Consider the following 24,821-nt stretch of genomic DNA (forward strand, 5'->3'; position numbering starts at 1 on the left):
AGGCCCTCGACATAGAAGTTTATTTTAAAAGTAATTTTACGTTTACTCTGGACACTTTTCAGTAGCTCTGAGGGAAATCTGGTCATTTGAGTAGGATGTTTACCTCTTGCCGAAATTTTCTGGTACACTATTTGCATTGAGTTGAAGCGTTTGAGTTTCCGCTTTGCATTGAGGCAGGAAATGATGAACTATCTTTTACTTTTTCCACAAGCAAGTGATAAAGCACTGCGCTGACAGCCCTGCCACACACAGCCATTTGTCAATGAGTGCTTTATTTACTAAATATTACATGCGTACTGTACAAATGGACCTGATGAAAAGGTAAATTATGAACACGCAAACAACGAAGTATGTTATAATTGTGTCGTTTCCCCTCATTGTTCAGCTTCGGGGGCTGAAGGCACAGCTGAGAATGACGGGCCAAAAAGTCGTGTTTATTTGACTAACTGTTTGTGGCGTCTGGAATTGTGTTTGCAGTCTAAGGTGGTCCACTACAATTGGCCCCTGACCGCCAAGTTCCTTTGTGTGTTTGTGAGGCCATATTTCTAACCTGACAGTGTTAATGAACAACTCCAGTGCAATAAGTGCAATGCAAGTAAATAAAATCATGGCCTTGAAACCCAAGTTACAGTGTTTGAAAAAGTCTGTTATGTTGGTTCATTTCTCTTTGCACTGACGTACCTCTTCTGTTGTTTTTCTCTTACACCAACTGCAGAACGCAGTCCGGCATAACCTTAGTCTTCACAAGTGTTTTGTGCGAGTAGAAAACGTTAAAGGGGCAGTATGGACCGTTGACGAGATAGAATTCCAAAAGAGAAGGCCTCAAAAGATCAGCGGGTAGGTTCCTCGCCCCCCTGCATACCCCTGGCTGGCCGAAATCATGTCTGTGGTGTTGATTGTCACAGGGAAGGGATTCATCATCATGTGCGCTGTGCTGCCCCACTGACCTCCCTTGCTAGTCTTGGCTAGAGCTGCTTACTGGGTCCCGCAGTGGCTTGTGCTTGGTCATGCATTCCCCAGCCCTCTTGACCATTTTCTGTCTGTCTGTCTGTCTCTCTGTCTGTCATTGCATATGTCCCTGGCTGCTCCCCTTCCTTTCCACATTGCTTGGTGCCCCCCTCCGTTTCCCAGGGTGCCGTGCGCACTAATCTCTCCCTACATAAGTGCTTTATAAGAGTCGAGGATGACTTTGGGTCCTTTTGGACCGTAGACGATGAAGAGTTTAAAAGGGGCCGCCACGTACAGCGAGGTCGCCCACGGAAACGCGTCATCGACGACAACTTTGACGAGCTCCTTGTACAGTAAGCACCACCCCCCACCCCTCCCCCTCCTACCATATCCCTGCATGCTTTGCTTCTGTGTGCAATGTGCTCATCCTGTTTGTATCTTTTCACACACCTCTGTTATGACAATTTTGTTGTTCCTCTACTTTGTGAAATGATCCTTCAGACGTAATGTTGCTAATCTGCGATGTATAAATCTGTTGAGATTAGAGTCTAGCAATATATCTGTAGCTATTCATTTTGTATGCCTGTTATTGGACGTTAGATTGCAATCTGAAAGTCTTGAGTAGCCATCAATTTTCACACAGGTTTAAGTACTTTTCTGTGTCTCCTTCATATATTGGAAACTCAAAAAGTAATATATCAATACATGCTTTTTCCCCCCCTCAAAGTGTTAATACTCCTCTAGCCCAGTCGTAAGAGACGGCTGTGAGTGTAGCTTATCTAAAGTGAATAATTACTTCCTCTTCTCTTTGTGTCTTTCGACTGAACTGTTTTTGTTCTGTGCATGTGGTCATTTCTACAGAAGTCCCGCTCTAGTGAAAAATATTCAGACCAATCTGGGATATGGTCCTGCCCTATCGGCTGCTTTCCAGGTAATACCCATGACTCTCTGGATGCTTTAAAACTTTCAGAATCACTCCTGTATTTTATGTAGACTGATTTTAATGTAAAGAGCTGGGCCAAATGTTCAAAGGAAACATTAAAAACTAGTGGAGATTATTTGTTGTGATGTCATTTTCCTATTGCTGCCCAGCATTACTAGAACTCATTCATTATTATCAGTAAATCTATCATGTTGGTTTCTCCAGCTGTGAGATTTAGATCACCACAAATATTCCTCTCCACCCTCATTCTTAAATTCCATCTCTGCACATCCCTTGTCAGGCTTCAATGGCAGAAAACAACATACCTCTATACACTACTGCTTCCATCGGAAGCCCCACTCTTAACTCGCTTGCCAACGCTATCCGAGAGGAGATGAATGGGGCCTTGGACCACGGCAACAGCAACGGTAGTGACAGCAGTCCTGGGCGCTCCCCCCTGCCAGCTATGTGAGTGTTTCATACCCTCAGCCCTTACACAGTGGTTGGAGGTGCTTTAATGTAAAGATGTGTGAATGACTGGTGGTTAATATGGCTGTAAAACCCTATAGTGATTTTGCAGGTGATTAATACACTGCAAATTACGTCCAATATCCACTGTTTAAAATAACACAGACACACTCAGTGTGCAGAGGAAGTTCAGATTTGGAACTGCTGTACACTGCTCAAGACCCAACTCTGACTTCTTCTAAAGGAAACTCCACCTTTTGGAAAGTCCTTAGTCTGGGGTGGATCATAAAGAAAATAACCTCTCTCTCTCTTTCTCTCTCTCTCTCTCTGTTATTTCAAGCGCTGAGTTTATAAACTCCCTTTTAGTATGGGTCAATAATGGTTGCTGTACTGTGCTGTGTTACTTTGTAATTATTGCCTCCATTTTGTTTAAATATTTACAAAAGTCGTGAATAGAAGATGACAGAGCAGCCCTCTTTTCCGCACCCGTACGAGGCTCACAACACGTCCGAAAAGCCTCCAAGCGGTTGAGAGAAAAACAATGTGAAAAGGAGGGAAGCTTAAAAAAAAAAAAAAACAGTAAGAAGCAGCCTGTACGAAACGTGCCAAGATTTCCCTGTAGCCAAGTTGTGGTTAGTCTGAAGACCGCATCTCCCCATACACTTGCTATATAGGAGTGACTGCTGAAAGTTGTTTGATGCCTAAAAAAATACGACGCAGACAGCACAGGCTCCAGATGTTGGTGGACAGATCGCTGATTTGTTGCTTGGCGAGATTTATTGGCGTTTGTGTAAAAAAAAAAAAAAATCTGGGAGCAGGAGGGGAATTCAGCACAAAAGCCGAAATAAATGAGGAGCGCTGTAATGAACTTGTGGAGATGTGGGGGGAGAAAAGTGCTTGTGCTAATCATTGGGAACATAGCTGCAGGCATGGCTCCATAGCAGGATAGGCAAAAAACAGGATGGGTACGTTAGCCTAGAGGCTGCCTGCCTTTTAGCCTCTGGATCACTTTTTTCCCCTCTCTGGGCACATTTGACATTCTCCAACTTAAGTTACTCATAAACAAAGTATTATTTGAAAGGGTACTCAAATCTAGGTGCTCTCTTTCCCAGAGACAGATGATTTATTAGTCACCTTTACACCCCTAGAGTAATATTTGTCAGTTTAATCTCAGGCAAATATATTTTAAATGAACATTAAACAAGCAAATGAATTATAGCATGCCTCTATTTTGGACACAATGCTTTAAACATTATGTAAATGTTTGAGTACCCTGATCAAAATGATCTAAATGGTATTTGCAGAAATGAATATAACAGGAGAAAATTAACTTATCACAAATTATGTTTTTTAAAGGAAATGTTGCAGTACCACCATAGTTTTACAGTTTTCTTCCCCATTTTCAGATGAATATAAAATCATTAAAATGTGCATCATGACCTGATGTGTCCAAACATTTGCTTACAACTGCATATCATGATCTCTATAACTTACTTTAACACATTATAAACTACAATGACACGCTAAAGTACTGTTCTGTTAAAGATACTAGTGGATCTGGATCACTGGACGCCACATTAAAAAATAAAAAAAAAATAAAAAAAATCACTATACCAGATCAAGCACTAGGCCATTGAGCTGAATACTTTGATAAGTGTCCATCACACCCGTCTGGGGCTTTTTGCATTGGAGATGATAAAGGCATTTCATTTTCTCTCCCTATGTAGATACTCTGCAATCACGGGCTTCAGCCTTAATTACAAGCACAGGGAATGCCAAAGCAGCGTGAGGTTCAATAGCATAATAATAACAATTTCATGTTTGCCCTGCAGCTAGAGATTGAGAACCGGAGGCAATGGTGCTCGTGGAGTTACTTTGATCTGAAACCGATAGAACGGGAAGAGTTTGCTCCGTTTTTATTATTCACTCCCAAATATGGTGTTTCATTAGCATAGCCGTCTCCTGACTGACTCTGGCTACGCACGGCTTACATGTGAACAACTTTTCCCCCTCTCAGAATGATTGGAAAAAGAAGTAGGGAATAAAACAGTTTGTCCCTAATTAACATTTGCCAAACGTGAAGTACCAAAGGCACGTAGTTTACAGTGCCCTCGCAACACACTGATTAACTCTGAGATTCTCCTACAGCTACTCCTAATATTTCTTTTCTTCTTCTTCTTCTTCTTGTCCTCCTCTCCAGTCAGGGCTGGCACTCCAGCTCTCTCTGTCCCCGCAGTGTTTCTATAATGAGAAATTTGGCAGATCTCATCTCTGTGGAGAATCCCTTGCCCAGACTCTGGGCCGGGGGGTTCATGTTTTTCCTTGTTTACAACTGACAGCGTTATTATTCTCGTAAGGGCTCTGTTTCTTATCACCCTGCGTTTGTGTCGAGCTCCTCGTCACCCTCCCCGCCGAAACCCTCCTCCCCCACTCTTCTCTCTTGCCTCCCTGCCAGCGCTTTTCTTCCTCCCTTATTGGCACTTTGGTGAGGAGCCGCATTCATCCTGTGCGCATTTAAAGCGCGCGTGGTGCTGTCTGCTCGCCGTGTTGTTGTGTTTTTTCTTTTCTTTTTTTTTTTTGCCAGCTTGAAGTTGATTAATGACGGAACCTCGCGCGGGGTCGTCCTCCGGGGACCCGCCTCGCAGGTTGTGCATGTTAACGAGCGGGAAGAGGAACACACAGCTCGCTGATCCAACGCCACCGGGTTCCTGACAGACGGCCCCCTCTCTCTCACTCTCATTCGCCCACTCACTGGAGTCCATTCTCTCCTCTCCACGTCACACGTTGTTAATCTTCCTCATTTATCAATTCCGAGTGAATACCCCTGTTGTCGGGCACTTGCAGAAAATAAAGCGCCCCGGTTTCCCCGGTGCTGGAAAAGCTGAAAGGGAACCGAAGTTATCAGGAACACCAGTGTGCCGTCCCTGTTAGTTTTTCATTAAAAGGACAGTCATTTGTTCCTCTATTCAGCCCCCCCTCCCCTTCCTCACTACAATGTCAAGGCACAGTATGTCTTTTAAACATGAGAATACAGGCTTTGTGGAGAAAATAATAATAACCTTGGCCTGTTGCCTATGTTCCTTCTGTCTGTAGGCATCACATCAGCGTTAAAGAAGAACCACTGGACCCAGAAGAGCATGAAGGGCCTCTGTCCCTGGTGACGACAGCCAATCACAGTCCAGACTTCGACCACCACAGAGATTACGAGGACGACCACGGGCATGAGGACATGCTGTAAGGCTTCCTTCCCTTGGGTCCTCCCCAAACGGGCCAAACTTAAAACTGAAACCATCATCAAGACCACTCCAGGCCCAGCGAGGCCGGGACTGGAATCCCAGTCCTTTTCTTTTTGTTGTTGACAGCTATAAAATAAAAATATTCCGATTTACTCTTAGTGCCATTAAACATGAGAAAAACATAAGATGAAAAAAAAATCTATTCCATTTGGGAATATTTTTGATTTATTTCTACTTTTTGGGTTTAAAGACAAGACCAAGTGCATAATTTCTACTCGCACCTGATAAGGAGCCATTTGGTACTTGGGGACTGCATCTTCTCGTTGCCTGGCCCGGTGAGACCAGAGTGGACACGAATGTGAAAACACATGTGCAGAGAAAGACTGCCCGACTTGCCCTCGGAGTCTGCTCAACACTGATTAGAGGACTACAGAGGAGCACACACTCAGATCATTAGCCCCCGAATGGACATGTCCTTCACCCAGAGCGTGTGCACACAGGTGTATGTGAATTTAGTTGAAATGTCACTGCCTTCAAATCATCTTAGGTTTGCTTCCATCACCACAGGGAGACATTCAGTTAGTGGTGTTTTGAGGGCAAATAATAAAAACCTTGTGTTCCCTCTGTTGTTCTATGCTGTTATTTGCTATATGATATTTTTGTTTGTTTCCTGAAACTGATCAGACCTCATGCCCATTGTTGTGGAGATTCTGTACGATCAGCACTTGATAATGAATGTGTATATTTTCTTTCCATGGTGTTTCATTCCTATCTTGCTTTCCTTTTTGTTTCACAGGAAACAGAATGTCCAATTCACCATGTATTATTTTTCTGTCATTTATTCCACATTTCAGATCTCCACCTCAGTTTAACACATACACATACAGACAGACACAAGCAGTTGAAGTCCATCTGCAAATGCACTACTCGTAATGAAGGCTCTCTCTCCACGCATCAATGAAGTTTAATTTTCACAAGGGAATGAATGACAGAGAAATCAAAGCAGGTTAAGACTTATCATTATAAAATTATACTTTCAAAAATCCCCCTTTTGTGGCAGTGTGTTAGCTGCAACCCAATCGCTGATCAAAAATGCTGGAGTGAAGGGGGGAAAAATTAAATGTCAGAAAAGAGAAGGAAGCAGCAGCCAAGAGATAATAGTTAGACAAAAACTAATTGTGATTCCCAAACGAAACTGTCAGCATAGATTAAACTTGCATTTCTTCACTTTTTTCCATTCTGTAATTTAGGGACTATCTGGCAATGCTAGAAGACTTTAAAGTGCATTCCCTGTTGTTTTAATGTCTCCCTTCCCCACATCACTAAGCAGCCCACTCCCTATGTTATTAGCAGTTATTATTAATTACACATGGGATAAAAAGGTTAAAGGGATTACAAGCCAAGGCTGGTATTAGAAGCCATGACCACTGAGCATTACAGCAATGAGGGCAGCCCACTATAACCACATGCATCTAACCGCATTACCTTGGAAACCGGTCTGGAGTTGGTTCCATGCTCACATTAGTCAAACCCACAGACGAACCTGGAGGAGGGCAAGACTGCAATAAACAGCGGCTCTAATTCCCAACTGCCTGTAGTTTCAAAAAGAAAAAAAAAAAAAAGAATAAAAAATCAGCTCATCCAAATTTTGCATACTGATTTAAGACTGCAACCACTTTCTTTTTATTTATTATTTACATTTTATTATTGCTTTCATTTTTAAGTTGTTGCTGTGTCCGTTATCTGTGACTACCAAAGATATACTACAAGTTAAATAAGATGTTCTGTGTTCCATGCAATAGAAAACAAGGCCAAATATCCTCTGCATTCTCCCACTGGATGCAAAACGAGTAGAGAGCACAGTTCTGACTGTGTTTTATTTTGGGTGAACAAATCGGTGAGCTCTTCAACTTTTGAAGTTTAAAGCCAAAGGGGTTGTTCTATGGGCAGCTGCAAGTCTTTGCCTTTGACCAAAATAGGAGAGGAGAGGCAGAGACTGGGATAAACACATGACCATATCATAGAAATGTTGTCGTTGGGCCAACGTAAAGCTAAAAGGGAGCATTTTACCAGGAAATGACGGCGGTAAAATAAATTCTGAAAATGAAATTGTCTAGAGACTAGGTTCACTGTCACCACGGATTAACGAAAATGCAGGAAGGAGAAAAGATTTGCATAACACAATGTGAAAAGAGATACAGACTTCAAACTGGACCATACAGTTCTGACATTTTGTTTTATTTTTGGGTTGTCTTTATTTTTAATCCTCTGAAAAGATTGTAAGCCACTTGTTATGTGAATCCAGAATAGTGAGTTCCATTTTTGTCCTTTGTTAACCATGATATTGTTTTAGGTTCTGTCAACTTATTACTTTTTATATTAAAAAAACACTCCTGTCAACTAATAAGCTGGGTACAAGGTACTTTAATGGCAGTTATTTTATTTCCTTTTGTAAAATTAACAATGTGTTTCCTCTCAGTGAGTACGGCAGTTTGTGGTTCTTGGGGGGAAATAGTAAGAAACATCCAGGCAGCTGTGGATTAGGCTTGGGGAGCCAGAGAGGAATTGTGGGAAAGATATGCATTCATCCAAAGCCTATCTCTTTTGGGTTAGTTTGACATTCTAGGACAAGGAGGGGGGAGGGAACAAAGCAGGTAGATAAGATCATTCTCCGCATGTGTAGCTCGACATTACTAAAGTGAAGCAGCATGAGAAAACTGTTAGTACGCATACCTCAGTTCAGACCTATAGGGAATGATTAAACCAAGAGAAAAAACACATTTCACTCGGTTGCACTTAGACGTATGTCCTGCATGTTTAGTCTAAAACTGTAGCAAATGATATTTTAAGAAAGAGTTCAGAAAAAAAAGATATAAAAATGCAAAAAATCCATTTCTTCACGTTTTTTTTTGTTTTGTTTTTTTTTTTAAACCAATCCAATCCTCAGGCATTTTTTTATATATAAAGAAAAAGTCACTATACTTTCAGTTTTTTCCTTCTTTCAGAAAATGGTATGCTGTCTTAGATGCTTGGCTTTAATGGGCTTTTATTCCAGTAGGTTGTACATACATCCACTTTATTACCCTGTGTCCTTTTTTTTTTTTTTTCTTTTGCTTTTTTGGAAGAACAAAACACAAAAAAATGTTTGTATCACCATGTTTGCTTTATCGCAACTGCTTTGTATTGACTATTAAAAAAGAGAGAAAAAAAAAGACATGAGCAATGACAAACTGCTGTATGTATTGGAATAGCAAACTGTGCGGCAAAATATATTTAACTTAGTAATCCTTGCTTTTTACCCATAAAAAAGAAGAAAAAAGTCAGTCATACATGCAGACATCTGTGAGAGTGAGAGGCAGAGAGAGAGAGAGAGAGCGGGGTGGGAATGAGTTTGGGGATAATCCCAGATTTTTGGATTTTGAAAACTGTAAAATAGAAAACAGGCTTGTCTGTTATCATTGACCTAAAGCATTTTTTTTTGTACAAAGTCCCCCACCCCCCACCCCCTCTTTGTGTTAAGCTGTTTTTGATACTTCCCTCTTTCAGCGGTCCAGCCACTGCCTCATGCGTCTGTCTGGTCTAGATTACGAGCTCAGAGAAAGAGAGAGAGCAGACAGGTGTATTTCCTCAAAGGGAAATCTCTTGCATGACTCAAGACTTAGAGACGTGTGGTTAAGTGGTCAGTAATGTATCGGGTGTATCTAATATTTTATATAAAATAGGAAGAAAAAAAAAAGAAAATATGCAGTGACAAGATGTAAAGACTAAAAGACTATTTGTTACAATTTGCTGTCTTTTTATTTCTTATTTTTTATTCTGAGCTCATTCATACCAACTTTCAGCTTCACACCTGGTGAAATCATTGTGGATTTGGTTTGGGGTTGTTCTCATGTTTTTAATATTTTTTAAAAATGTTGGCTATATTTTGATCACCATTATGTTCTTTCTAGTTGTATAGCTAGGTGACCCCAAGCACAGTAAGTGAATACAGTATTTTACATTGAGCACCTTTCAATTTTGGAACACAGCATTACAAACACTTCTCATTTTCTTTCCCATGCTCTCATTGAGTTAAATATCAGACGGTGCAAACGCCCCTCAACCTTTGTGTGCTCGATTAAGAACACCCCCTCTCACTCCACACTAAACCCCCCCTGCCCCTGTTACATAGATTCTGCATTTCCTATCGGTGATATTTTCCGCTTCGCTGTGCAACCACCCTCCTGGTCCCTTTCATGAGATTAACAGTAGAGTCTGTAGAAGTGGCGACGAGTTGTCATGGCCCATCAGACCACTTGATCACTGTTGAGGCTGTAAACCTGTACAGTAATGCAAGTTCCTCCCTTTGATTTTTTTTTCTCTTCTGTTAAAAGAAAGGATTATGCTCATCACCCGCTTCATCTGTCTGTAATCCCTCCTTCACTCCCTTGTCTGTTTTCCACAGACTATTATGTTAAAGTCGGTCTAAAGGCGACTGACAAGAGCGTTCGATAAAAATGCAATAAAAATGCTGGTTGTTACTCTTGTTTCTGGGAACTGTCATTTTCACAGTCTCAAATTATAGCATCAGGACCACAGGCTTGTGTTAGTCATGCTTTCATCCTTTAAAAATAGAGAATACATTAAGTTTTTTTTATTTATTTTGCTTTTGTTCTTTTTTTGATTATTTGTTTGTTTTTTAACCACACTCAGAAAAAAAGGTATGGTACAGGTACATTATTGTCGCTGAAAGTACAACAGTAGTGTTCAAGTGTTAAACATCTTTTTTTTTCCAGAAGGACAGGTAAATATTTATAATCTTTCATTAAGAAACTGTAAAATAAAACTCCTGGAAATGAAACGGGGCGTATGAAATCAACACAACTTAGAAATCTACCATTATAACAAAACAAAAATACAACTATGATCCCTAATTACAGGTACTGTACATGTACCCTTCAGGAAACCACCATATGGACAGTTTTTCTGACAGTGTACATAACATGAATTCACATCTATGTCAAGGAGAGACAGACATCCCAACAGAACCAGAGTGCACTCATCAGACCTTAATAAAGGAATCATCAGTGTTTCAGAGTCCTAGGCCCGTATCGGCCCTGTTTGTCACCTGCGTGTTGTAGAGCTGCAGCCACTGCTACACCATCTCTGCTCGCACATTAAATTCTGTCATAATTAAAGAGACAGTTAAACTGTCCCTCCTCACCAGCAATTTAGGTAACTGCATTTGATCAGCTATAAATTGTTCCTGCATTAAAACTCCAGAAAATATTAGCGATATAGCTTTCTCAATGGAGCTAAACGCTAATGATGAGGAGTCCGTTTTTATGGCGGAAGTGCAGGGTCATGTTAGCCACTAAACAGCAGACAGGGATCAGGCCTAAGCACTTTTAATCTTGTGAAACAAGCAATTACAAATAGTTGCATTGATTCGTTAAAAAGCTTTAGGTGACATAAATTGTTTCCCGCTTAGCTTATTGCTCCAGCGCATAAATGTCATCAGGTATATTATTAATTAAAGCCACTCAAAGGAAAGATTTAAAGGAAACAATATAAAAATCATGGCCGGTCCTTTTACCGGTGATATTTTATCACGCTTTTGGGCTCCTTAATTTCATCGTTGTTATCTCTGAGATATTAGCATCTCACAGGAGTGGGATTGTTCTCTGTTCACCCGTGAAAATACAAATTAGAACAGTTTCTCTTGATGTGGATAGGATTACCGTGACAGTCTATTACACTGTGAGGTTTGATCTTAAAGAGACGAGGAAACTTGTACGCGGTTTAATTCTATGCCATCTGATCTAGTGCTATCATGTGTCCCACGTATTGTCCTACAGTCATAACTAATCTCAGCATTACGGCCCATAAGCACATTGTTATACTGTACAGGATGTATCGTCCTGGATGCCAGACGTAATAAGAGAGAGTTATTATTATTATGCCTGGGATGTAGCCAAGAAATAATAGCCCACTGATTAATGACCTCCAGTTTCAAATGGAATTGTCATAAAACATGCAAGTGTGAGAAAATGCAAGGCGCAAAAAAAGCTGAAGTGTTCATCCCACAATCAATATCTTAGCGTATCATCACTGCAATCCAAGTTCACTTTAGTTTAAAAGATCTGGATGTGCTAACTTTCCCGCATTAGCATTCATTCTTCAGCTCGGTGTACACATTAAGCAGCCAAACACCTGTTAAATAAGCTTCAAAAGGCAAAATAATAAATTCCACCTGCCTCTCATCCCGTTCATAGCAGTCTACTAGAGTTACAAAGTGCTACTCGAGCTCTTATTATGGCACGCACCTTCAGCGTGGGGCTTTACAAATGAAATGGACAGATTAGTGCATTATCTTATTTACATATATTGAGTTGAGGTAACAAAACTCCTTTCCTGCTTCTCATTTCATTCTAATTAAAGCGTGGCAGCGCAACGGCAATCCACACAAGAGCTTCCCTTTAATAGTCCAAGCTGGCAAATTCCCAACTCTGCAGCGTGGCAATTAGCAAAGGCAGCAGCGTTTACTGTTCACGGGCTTGAAGTAAAATAAAAAAAAAAAAAAAAGACCTTGTTTATTAAGTTGGGCTGCTGCAGGCGCTGGCGTGCAGACCTGGCTGCTATTAGATTCCAATTATTTGTCTGTTTTCTGATATTGCAGACTGGCACTTAGCACATCAGTTAATTTGACACACCGTGCTGCTTGGTTTAGCCAGTAATTAAAACATGTTGGCTTAATTAGATGATGACCACTTTATTTCAGGGCCTCTTGTGTTTGGAGGCTTTTTTTTTTAGATTGTGTAGCGAGCACTGTTTGGATCATAGGTTGCCAGACATTGTGCTAATCAGACCTTGTTTTGTTTCAATTAGCACCTGCCGTTGAAAAGGCTGCCCATCACTGTCTGCCACCTTCGCCAAGAGAAATCCAGACGCGTGTAAACTGAAACAGATCAAAGGCTATGGAGAGTTACAATCCAGATTATTTACAACAGGCAAACAATTAAAAGAAGATCTCTCCCAAAAATGTCGTTGACGAGAATAAAACAAGCAAAGACTAGTAACAATTTAGGACTTTTCTTTCATTTTTTAAACCACATCCATAGAGCTGAAACTATGAATATTCATGTACATTTAGACCTCTCTCAAAGACTGCTTATTAGAAGAACATTATTTCGCATTATGACCCCTGATCTTCAGGTTGCATAATCCTAAGGAACACTAAAAACCAATCTGCACTCTGGTTAATTTCCCCTACACCTTCCATACTCACAAAGCATTTCTGAATAATTTAGGTGATGCAAACGACATGAATAATTACAATCTTAGGCTTTATGTCACCATGCATTAACGGGTGTGACTAAGTTTGTTTTTCATTTACATATCATCTGAGCATGTTGAGTACATTTGCAAAAAACATCTTTAATATTGGGTCAATGCATTTTCAGCCACTGAATGGAGTGCAGTGAACAATGGAGTGCAACAACACACATCAATCTGTAATACGTCTTGTCTCTTATACAGAGCTTTCACTCTGAGTCTTATATTTATTATTATTTTTTTTTTTTTTTTGAGAAGCAGGGTGTAATCTTAATAACTTGCTCATATAATTAATCCTTTTTTCATTTAAGGTTTTTGAATCCATTGTCTACAAACAATAAACAAATCAGTGTGATAGGTGTTATATATCATTTCTCCTTATTGCACTTAAGTCTAAGCGTATACGTTTAAATTACCTACGTCTTCTACGTTTTCTTTAAGCTGTTATGCGCGTCAACATTATTTTTCTTTCTTAAAGCTTTTCAGCAGGTTTCCACTGTGTTGTTTTAAAATACTTTGAAGATTAGTGATGAGCAGTTTATACTTTTTAAACTAAAAGAAAAAAAATGGTTAATATACCCCTTAATGATACATAAAGTAGCACAGTTCTGAGGATCTCAATACCTCTCTCTGTCTCTCACACTCTCCCTCTCTCTCATTTCATCTTGGATTTAAGGCGATTTTTCAGTGGGGGGCAAGAAGGGGGAGGAATAAAAGAAAAAAAAAACTAACCCTAGTCATTAAAATATGTCATGGCTGCTGTTTACCTGCAGTGAACCTTGATTGAAGCAGTGTCTGACTTTACACTGATGCTCCTCTAATCTGTATGACTGGCATGTTAATTTCCCTGACGCTGCCATTCAAAAACACAAACACGAAATGTTGGTTTTAGGAGCGGGAAACCTGCTAGAGTGAATTTCAAGTACTTATTCAAATATTTCATTAAAATGTAAATTTTACAATGGTCTAACGCCTAGCTGTGCACAAGGCATGACTTAAGAAGTTATGAAGTTATAACACTGGCCTGTTTTCCCCACTCTCTCTCTGATGCCAATTAACTCGGACTATAAACGTTCTTACCTTGTTTTATCTCTCATAACAGCGTGCCAACAATTGCATCAAACGCAACAGGGGTTTGAGTGAGCGGTATTGACTATTAAGGTACGTGGGTGTTTGGGGTGGGGTGGGGAAGGGGTAAAGTCAATTAAGAATCAAGCTTCTTGAAGCTGGTAACTAATCAATTCTCTTATCTTAACAAAGTGCAAATGCACTGATTAAAATTGAACAGGAGAAAGAAAAAAAATTTGGTCCACTATGGAACTGTAAAGCAGTAAAATGCCACTATATAGGGAGGCTTAATCTAAGACTCTGCCTGTGTGAGGCGATCACTAGTAACCAAAGTCTGATAGATCTCTCTGTCACTCAGCAAAGTATCGATGGTATTATTTATACAGCGTGCCGTCACAAAGGGCCTCCAGGTAATGTCAATATATCTATCAGCAGTAAGACATACAGGGCACTAGAGGAGGTAAGTAAAGTCTTGCTTGGAAAACTGTCAAGAATATAATCTCTGACTTCAAGACATTTTTGTAACCTTCCGCTCACAGTTAAGTATAAACCCTGGTCTAATTTTTGTCTCAACAAGCACTTTCATAATGAAAATAAAGAAATAAGTCCGTACGGATGTGGAGAAGATTCAATTTGTCACTCCCCGAAACAAAAACCTTGTGTGTTTATGCTTTCCCACCAGGAACAAACACGAAGATGCCAGAGTCGGCAAACCTTTGAGAATCATAACTTCCTTTACTTTTATTCCTGCGCCCACCACGACCAAAACCACCTCCTATTCTCTTTATCTACTTCTGGCTCCTTTTTTTTTTCATTTTTAACATTCAGGGAAGAAGACAAAATGGTTGCAGGTGGTGATGAAAATAAAAGCCATCCATCATTATTTATTAGGCATGAAAAAGATACACAATAATGTAATTTAATCTCTCAGCGGACAATTATTTCCACATATTGATAATGCAATGCGAAAAGTGCCATGAATCCTAATATGATGTTTGCTTTTATTGGTGTATAATACGGGCAGAACAAATAATGTAATTGTATCAAGAGGAAAATGTAATTATTTGCACATGCTAACACTATAATACCACTCTGCATCAGACAATGGTATCATATTATTTTGCTGTGCTTAACTAGTTACAATTTGCATTAAGTTATCACGTCTCAGTGGCAATAAAGCCACACCCTGCCTGCTTTCCAACTCCCACTGAGCAGTTTTCTATTACCATGTGAATCTCTGTCTCAAAGTTGCTGCTGTTTCAAACTTGCAGAGATCTGATGTTAGGAAACTTAGTTTACTTTTCCATTCCTGTTAAGGGAAGGTGTCACGTTTATGTATATGAAGATATCTGGATATATTCTACAACCTGGGAATCCTGTGACTTGTGAATACCATTCCCTTAAGAAGTATTCTCAATTGTGTGTAAAGCTAAACCATTAATATGCATTAAAAAAAAAATGTCTGGACTGTCGGGGCGGATAAAGCGAGGCTCTTCCTCCTCAGTGTGTTTAATAGAATGGTGTTCATGCCATATTGAACTAATGACCAGGAAAGTTGATGTAAAATTAGATCAAGCGCCCACACTTGTGTCTCCCTGACATTATGAAAATGTTTTATTGATGACTCATTACAGGCCGTCCGGCACGAGGTGAGGGTTTTTTCGATCTGCCCTAATAGAAGATGCAAAGTCTAATAATGATAATGCCTCCTGAATAATTAATACCAAAACCTCATCCATCTCAGTGCGGGATATGTACATATTTTAGGCACTCATTTGCATATTCAGAACAAACAGCAGCACAAAGCCATTAGAGGACCAACGGGCTTCTTCTGTGTGATGCATAATAATGAGGGGCTTTTGAATGATTGGCTTTTAAGAATTAAGACAGGGAGGGGAGGAAAATAGGGTCGCCGCTTTAAAGCCGGGACACCGAAATGTCTCACACTGGTTCTTATTTCGATGCCTCGCACCCATACTGTGCATACGGCTGCATACTCCACCGGAGGCTAGAGGAGTGTTTGCAAGTCATTAGTGATTTGTAAATGATATTTGCTCCCTTGTGACATATCATTTGAAATGCTATTTCTAATAATAATACCCACTGATATTAAAAAAATAAGAGGCTCTTATGTTATTGCATGATTCTCACATTTTGAGAGTTTCCAGAAAAAAAAGAAAAAAGTCAATATGAGTGGTGATCCAAAGACACATCTAACAAATATTAAAGATTCCCTGAGGTTTCTTATGAACATTTAACAGTCTTTGCCCCAGATGCAGAATTTTTTGTTAGATTAGGCCTCCAAATTGGCAAGGAAGAAACCTGCCTTGGAATCGATTGGGGAAAGTAAATCTGCGGCATTACTTTGTACTGAGGTTTCATCCATCACGGTATGATGATGGTATTGTGGCCAATTCGGTGTGGATCAGAGGTGTGGCGAGACGGGCAGCGTTCCCTTTTGGCATTGAACACGCCATTGTAACTGCCTCAAAGCTGCTCATTTGAACTGTCACCTCCTTCCTTAATGACTCCTTACAAATCCTGCCGCTTCCTGCAGTGTGCTTCCTGTCTTCCTCTTCATAATAGAGGGGAGGAGCTGGGAGGGAAAAGGAGAGATGCAGAAAGAGAAAGAGAGAAGTTGGCGTACTGCTCTAAGCTGGCTAAACCAGGAACCACACCATTGCTCTAACACCGTTTCACCACGTATTTTGTGAAATGAATCACAGGCTCAGAGATCAATAGGGTCCCGGCGGTGAGCACGGGTGAACGGCGGCGGGCCGCAGTCTTATCGGCCACAGTTCCGCTGCCAATCGGCGGCTAGCGAAGCCTCGCAAACCTTCCCTGGATACGCCACTGGTCTTTGAAATTAAAGTTGGCATCGGGTAATCCGCGGAAATGGCCCCCTTTCGACTCCCTCTCGGTTTAGTTTCACCTCAGCTGACGATAAAGGCATGACAGAAATACAGAGCGCTATCTGCTTGCGGAGTGCTGCTGGGGGGGCAGGAGGGGGGTGCCCTGATAGGTTCTGCCAGCTTATCGTACAACAGGCAGCTAACCTCCCTTTCCCCTTTTAGCATCTGGCCTCTAGACAGAACTGAGGAGTCAATTTCCATAAGCAAGTCATGTTTGCTTGTAAATAAGACCTTACACCCCCACACCCAAAAAAAAAAAAAGCAGATGCAAGTGGATGGAGCGTAGAAAGTTTAGATTTCCCCACCCTTTCGCTTAAGTCAAAACCTGGGACGAAGCAGAAATGCGCGCCACTAGAGCGAATGCATGTAAATCCAGAGAACAGCCCAGGCGGGAGATTGACAGGGATCTAGCCGAGCGGGTTTCGCCTGTACCAGGGTGGGATTAACAAGCTTAAAGAGGGGCTTAAACACCATCCTCCAAGTTTACCTGTTATGCTGCGCACTCCGCGTCAAAGGATAGGTTGCGCCGGTGCCTTTTAATACCCTTTTTATGTTTGTTCACAGTTGTCAGTCTAAGGAATGAACTCATTTTGCAGGGGTTAAGGCTGGTAATCGGTTCAAAAAAAAGGAAAAAAACTTCCAGAGTTCAGAGCATAGGCCTAAGTATTATTGATGTGAAATTGACTGAAATTCGGCTTTTGGCGATTTGTGCTTCGCCTAAGCTGGTCTTGTTTTCACACTCGCTTATGGATTTTCGTTTAAGGAGAACATCCTATAGATTTCAAAAGACCTACATGGTGTTTTAAATCCTCATTTAATATTAGCCCACTAGACCATAAAGTATAATCTCTTACGGAAAATATTAAGAGTGCATGATGAAAAGAAGTAACAGGTCAAACCTAACTTGCACCTTCACTGCTTTAAGATTAGCTTACTGTGGCTTTGTTGTGCACTTACTGCTTTGTTTCGGCACACTGTTTAAAAGTGCAAGGCTGTTCCTTTTGGACAGGATGTGGCTCTGGGCGCTGGTGCTCTGGGCTCTACCTTGAAGGCTCTCCACACAGCACACGGCACTCTAATCCCTACAGGCACAAAAAAACAGGGCAAGAAACAAAGTTAGCAAAGGTGCAAGGAAAGAAAGCTCTCTCCTAAGCATTTTCCCCTAATAACTGCTACAACTGTAAATAAGAATCAAACAGACACAGAACTGAGCTTTAAACAAAATGGCCAAGTGATTCCAGGTTGTTCTGGTTATTCTCTTAATTCCCATCAGTTTTACTAATGCTTAAAACTCTCTCATGAACCGAGTGCCGTTTTCAAAAAGCGCTCTTGTTTGTTTTGTTTGGGTGTTTTCTGTGTTTCCTCCAAAACAATGATAACATTTTTCTGAACTGGCGTCGCCGCTAGCGAAATTAATGGGAAGGCTGTCAAGTGCCTTACAGGAAGCGAGCTTTTTAAATAAACACATTGTTTCAAAACTAATCCACACCCTTATTGTTTACAGCTGGAGAGAACGGCTTGGGCGTGTCAGGCGGACAGCTTGTCACTGGCCTCCCCCAATTAATCCTCCCTGACAAGGCCATTCCGCTTTACGGAAGAGAAAAAAAAAAGAAGAGAGAGTCGGGCAGGAGAGTCAATAGACCCAATTTCTCTCCCCAAGAGACAGAGAGGGCAAGGAGACTGAAGATCAATGTGGCACCTTAACCGCTCTTTTATCACTGACACAAGTGTGCGATGCATTTCATTATGAAATTCGTCAACAGTATACAGTAAAAACAGCCTAAAATGTGAGGAACTAAAAATAACTGACTGTAAATATGACTAGTTCCACACCTAAATCCTGCTGACAGATTTTTATGTAAAGCAGCAGACATCATTAGGCAATACCAGTGGTCCTTCTGCTTGCTGTAAAATAAACACATTTCAATTAACTACAAATGATCTACAAAAAATAGGCCTACATTTTAGTTCCACATATGTCCATCCAGCACTTCACAATAGTGAACTGAGCTTGGAATAGTTAATTGTACACACACGGCTTGTGTTATCTCTACAGAAATTGTTTCCATTAAACAGGGATGCAGTGGAGCAGCTGCAAAGATCCTCAATGTCAAGTTTTGTCTAAAGTGATACGAAGACCCCTAGCAACCAACAGCTGAGCTATTAAAAATGATAAAACAGCCTGACACAACTGAAATAATCAAAAGAACAAAAATTTTATATCATGTAATGTTGCCAAAGCAGCAATTAATAAAGAATATATTAGTAAGACTCCATTTCTAATGCCCCAGTACCTCTATAAACCATATTGTATGTTATTCTTGTTGTGTTGAATTATTTAGTCATTTCAGGTTTCTTCCCTTTTTGAGACAAAAAATTCTCCTGCAATAAAAAAAAAAGAAAATAATGAAGAAAAACTAAATTAAATTGATCAATTTTATCTTGTTGTTTTCTTCACATTTGTTTGAAGCTCTGCTGGCAACATGCTTCCAAAATAAATTAAGGAATATTAAGGTCAATGCTCTAATAATGCATAGGAATTACTGAACGTCTGGGAATGAGATATTTAATGTGTGTTAATGTCTTAATAACATATGCAAATTAACGTGTGGGAATTACTTAAAAAGGCACCTTATTCACGCACATTATTAAGTTAATACGGCACATTTCATTTAAAGTGAAACAACATAAGTTTCACTTTAATTTCAGTTTGATTTTAAACCATTCCCATGACATATTAAATAGTTCACACACATTATTAAATTATTCCCACACATTAATAAATGATTCCCAAGCTTTATTCCCATGCTCTAATTTATTCTCAAGGACTAGCAGAGCTCCTTATATTAAAAAATACATTTAAAAATTGTTCAAATGTTTAATTCAGTTGTAAAATTACATCAAAACACACTGTTTAACTTTATGAAATAAAGCTGTGAGAGGTGATAAAACCAAAAGTCACACCACACTCCAGCTGAAGAAATTGATTTCTAATTAGAATTAAAGGCTGAGTTACATTGGTTTGTACTGTATTTGTGTGCAGTAAAGTTGATAAATTATATCAGCTTAGCACTGCTGGGAATTTTAGATTTTGAAAGAAATACAGGCCTATACTTGAAGATTTACAAAATGACATTATAAAGCTATATGTCCGGGCAAGGCGCATTTACTTGCTTTTAGCCGGACCGCCATTAGCCATGTAGCCGTTGTCACAGAGGCGTTTCTGGCATTTCAGAAACAGGAAAAGCCCACAATACATCCCCTTGTCATTGGAAGGTCTGGAGAAGCTTTGGTGCTTCACATCAATGTCTTTGTTTACAATAATAACAAATAATAACAAACTATAGAAATAGTTTATCTTGTCAGTTCTGACAGTGTGTGAGAGATCAGGGAAAGACTGTTATTTTCTGTTCATTCAAAGCTACAAAACTGAAGCACCGTGAGGAGACGCCATTAAAGCAACTCGTTTACCAGAAACCAATAAGATAACATTATAACATTTACGTTTTTGAACATTTCTAAAAACAAGAACCATGACATTTTATCAACCAAGTGATCTACACTCGATAAAGGAGCAGGGCATCGCTGGGAACTAGATGTTTATTTAAGAGTCCGACTGATAAAACGGTGCTGCAACTAATCCACAGACTTGTTTATTTTGAGTAACACCTTGCTCTGATGTTCTTTAATAATCTGGAGATTTTCGTGTAAATTTAAACACAAAGCCGTGCAGCTGTAGCTACTTTACTCGTCAGAAAGTCAGTAACGGTGAGGTGGGTCTGTGTATTCGTGTCGTTATAGGGACATACAAGATAACTTTTTTGTTTAGAAACAAAAGGCCATCACAGAAACATTCTCCAAACATAAAGAAGAGACTATGATAAATATTACCTCAATAACGTTCAACACATTTCTGTTGGAGGCTCCAGTAAAACACTGAGCTGCTCCGCGGTGGAGGGCGGGGCGAGTGTGTCCCAATTCAGCTCTAACTCTCTGACCCCTTCAACACTTCAACCCTCCGCTCACCTTTCAACAACGTCAAAGTGAACTCTTCAGTGAGGGATTTAGGGATTATGGCAAGAAATCGGACAGAGGAAAACCTGCAGACAGCAAAATCACGAACATTTTGGCGATTTAGAAATCCATCCGGACGCATTTTTTAGGTCCCTAAAAGAGGACGTGTCCGGGTAAAAGGGGACGTTTGGTCACCGCCTTTAGTTCACGAACTGGAATGTGAAATATAACTGAAATAACAGCAGACGGCGTAGTAGCGCCACATTAAGTTCTCTCTGTGAAATACGGCTGAACTAACGGTTCCTACTTGCGCATGCGCGTTTCAATATTAGCGGACAGTCAGCGAAAATTCCTCTTCTGTGGCAGTCCGGCAAAGAAAAAAAATGACCGTTACAGTCAATACAATAGTTTTATATCTGTTCTTAAGGAAGCCTCATCGGTTTTTTGTTAAATATTTTCTTAATCGAAATAGATGCTGCTGATGGGCCTGAACAAATGCAATGCCAACCCTTTTATCTTCTAGCAAACATATAAATAACATTTTAAACATTGTCTCTTTATCAGAAGTTGCCTATTATTGCATTTCCTGAAGCAGAATGAGTGATTAACCCACAAATCCTGGCAACCCCCAGTGAGTGAGCAGCATTTTCCTGAAGGAGCTCGCAGCTGTGGTACAGAAATTTTCAGCTTTGTTTGGACAGGACCAAGGCAGCTGTTCGTTCTGTAGAACATATATATCACATCATGAAAGTACATCAATGTAGGCTTGGTAAATGCCTTGTTAAGAGTGGGTGAAGTGTGTAGCTGTAATGGTTAAATCAAGCCTAAATCAAGAGTAAAGGAATGCCACATCAGAAACTTCACAGAAGGTTAAATTGTGCATCTAGATTACTCCCAGCGGTCAAAGTGAAAGTGGATCAGTGAGAAACAGTCAGCATTATAAATATATATACCATATGGCCACAGGTTTTTGGACTCCAGCATCTCTTCAAACAGTCCCAGGCCTGAGGGACCGAACCCCTGTCTGTCTGTTTTTGAGGAATGTGGTGTGTTCTTCCTGTGTCTGAGTGGGTTTCTTCCAGGTGCAGTTCAATAAGACATGATGGTAGGTGGACTGGCTGTGAGAAAGTGTCCACAGGTGTGTGTGAGTGTGTAAATGACTGGGTCAGTGTGTGAAATTGTCTACAAGTGTTAGTGTGTGAGTGTCTGGTTGAGTGTGTGACATTGTCCTTGAGTGTCTGCTTGCGCACAATGAATCCAGGTAGGCCCGAGTACACTCCTGTAGCTGTCCACAGGTGTGATGGTGTGAGTGACTGGGTGAGTGTGTAAAACTGTCCACAGGTGTGAGTGACTGGGTGAGTGTGTGAGTGACTGGGTGAGTGTGTGAAACTGTCCACAGGTGTGTGTGTGAGTGACTGGTTGAGTGGGTGAAACTGTCCACAGGTGTGAGTGTGTGAATGACTGAGTGAGTGTGTGAAACTGGTCACATGTGTGTGTGAGTGACTGGGTGATGTGTGACATTGTTCACAGATGTATGTGAGTGACTGGGTGAGTGTGTGAAATTGTCCTTGAGTGTCTTGTCTGCTTGCACACAATGATTCCAGGTAGGCTCCAGTACCCTCCTGTAACTGCCACTAGGCCATGGGGGGGTCTGAGGGTTTTCGTTGCTGTGTCAGACGTTGGTGTGTCTTGCCCATCTGTTGTTGTGAGATGTTAAACAAACATTGCCAAGCTCTAGTGTCACGCATGGAGGTTCAGTCGCTGAAAGCATGACAGCCCGCTTCGCCTGGCCTCCGCGAAACTTGGACACTCTCATCGGAAACTGTGCTGAGCACGGAAAAGTTCACTTCCACGTCGAGACTCTGCGCAACATGGTGTCGACCCTGTGGAAACCCGATCTGGAGTTCAACAGGAAAAAATGCTTCAGTGCGTCATGGTGACCTCAGCTGTTAGTCTTCATGCTCACTGATGTGGAATTCACTCCTTATTATGATTACATTTGGATCTTTGGCCCCAACCTGGGAGGAGTACTCAGTATCTTAGCCGCTGACCTGGAGTTTTATTTAGTTGTTTATCCGGACGCTCTCCTGCCCAGGCCCGGAGCCTTGTTGGGTCGCTCCATGTGTGTTGATTGAAAAAAACAAGATAAAATAAATAAATAAAAAGGAAATATAATCATCACACTCCACCACAAACTGCTCTCTGAGGCCTTCTGTTTTCCAGGCCTGGCTACACACGTGCTGGCCCAGTTGAATATTCAACAGACATTTATAGCAAATAAATTAAGAGATGAATGCAAACCATATGGCGCCGAGGGGGGGTTTATTTGTGAAAGGTCCGGCATCAAAGCCGGTGCTGCAGATCACAGCATATTAGCTCGCTTTTTCCAGGCCAGAGAAATCAGGAAGGGAACCACAGAGCCCACGGTGATGGGAAACATATGAGTGTGGACAGAAGACCAGGAGCCGAGTACATGGGCGAGGGCGCGGCTTTGAGGAACGTCAGTTAAAACAATTACAGACCCTGTGTGTGTGTGTGTGATTTTTTTGTGGCATGAGCAGGCTGTATTCCGTTGCTGTTATTACAAAGCCTAAAAACATTGAGCAGAAAAAAGACTGACTGTTGGTTACATCTGAAATAGAATAGCCATGAACATGACAATAAACAAATAAAATTGTTTAAATAGTTTGACTAATTCAGAGTCACCTAATGTTTTCTCACAAAGTTAAGGTGAGTGTAGAGTTAGGGTTAGGATTTAGGTGACTGTAGGTTAAATCTTAGGGTTAAAGTGAGTGTAGCATAAGTCTTAGGGTTAAAGGAGCAATCTGTAGGATATTTACTGTATTTAGTCATAAGTGTGATCATAGACATTAAATTAAACAGTCAAAGCTGAAATACTGCTGCCTCTTACAGCTTTGCTAAAGCAGTATTTTCTCTTAGAGAAGTGCCTAGTCCGGTGCGGAGCTCCTATGATCCCGCCCTCCGAGATCCTGCCTGTGTCCCGCCCTCTGTCCAATCATTTTACAGTCCACTGAGAGGCCAGGTCTACAAACAGTGTCTCACAGCCATGAAATGTCCAAGTGAACAGAGTTAATGTTATATTTTACCGGACCCAAAAAGCCCCCTTCCCCTTCTAAACATCTCCATGACCAGAGATGGAGAAAAATGAGAGGAAATTAGCCTTGTGTTTGAAAAGTGAAGACAGCTTACCAGTACAGACGCCTATGAATAGATTAAAAGGAGTTAAGGCCATAGGTTGTGTTTTTATATAAAGAAAGTGAGCCGTAACGACGTTTGAAAAGTGTCAGGACTGTGTTTTTTATACAAAGAAGGTGAATAATAACCTGACTGTAAAGTGTAAATACCATTGTTTATTTATTTTTTTTTTTTTAAATGTAGATTCATGTGTGTTCTTCTGTGGTGTGTGTGTTTTAAACAAATTAAGGAGTAAGAATTGTGTTTGAAAAGCCTGACATTTTCACCTATTTAAGGTGGAATGGAGAAATCAAGTTTGGTAGTACACAGCAAATATAAGCATTTCACTAATAGGTAGATAATTTAGTGACATGATGTACAATTGGTCATGTGTTGTGAATGAATAAAATGGGAAATAAGAAGTGTTTCAAAACAACTTTTGTTTATAACGACATTTATGGTGGAAGGGAAAATGGATAAGTAACACCAGCCTTGTCTAGTTGAAATTTTTCAGGTGGATTTGGACAGTAAAGGCTTGTAAATGCAGGGAAACGGCTTTAGTGAAACGATGAACAATTTTATTTTTGTAAATATTCTTCTTAGTTATTACAGTCCAAGTTCTTAAACTCTTGTTTGCTCATTCAATTTTCCTCAAACTGGCAACCTGGTCATCTGGAGTGAGGGAGGGGAGGGGGAGGAGGCTGACAGTTCTCTCCACTGTTATGAAACTGTATTATAGCTCAG

The 24,821-nt window shown here is 40.6% G+C and overlaps 1 protein-coding gene and 1 long non-coding RNA gene across 6 annotated transcripts in view; one reads left to right on the forward strand and one right to left on the reverse strand.

The window, feature by feature from the left end:
* The window catches only part of foxp1b (forkhead box P1b), a 264,654-nt gene extending 258,668 nt beyond the window's left edge, over nt 1-5,986 (forward strand). For 3 of the 5 annotated variants that reach the window (XM_066662598.1, XM_066662600.1, XM_066662599.1), the window contains 4 exons: nt 1,132-1,301; nt 1,810-1,879; nt 2,172-2,338; nt 5,432-5,986. In XM_066662598.1, coding sequence (XP_066518695.1) covers nt 1,132-1,301; nt 1,810-1,879; nt 2,172-2,338; nt 5,432-5,576 — 552 coding nt within the window. In that variant the 3' untranslated portion in view covers nt 5,577-5,986. Of the gene's footprint in view, nt 1-715; nt 838-1,131; nt 1,302-1,809; nt 1,880-2,171; nt 2,339-5,431 lie in introns of all 5 variants that reach the window. The other 2 variants (XM_066662601.1, XM_066662603.1) reach the window with 1 other exon arrangement.
* A 573-nt stretch (nt 5,987-6,559) lies between these two features.
* Nucleotides 6,560-21,154, reverse strand: LOC136690661 (uncharacterized). Its single transcript, XR_010801742.1, has 4 exons — nt 20,760-21,154; nt 17,826-17,950; nt 7,060-7,166; nt 6,560-6,669 (listed from the first exon to the last, which is right to left on the reverse strand). It is a non-coding gene; the product is annotated as an uncharacterized lncRNA (long non-coding RNA).
* Between the last annotated feature and the right edge of the window lie 3,667 nt (nt 21,155-24,821).

This window comes from Hoplias malabaricus, chromosome 3 (genome assembly GCF_029633855.1).
Source record: "Hoplias malabaricus isolate fHopMal1 chromosome 3, fHopMal1.hap1, whole genome shotgun sequence".
NCBI classification, from domain to species: Eukaryota; Metazoa; Chordata; class Actinopteri; order Characiformes; family Erythrinidae; genus Hoplias; species Hoplias malabaricus.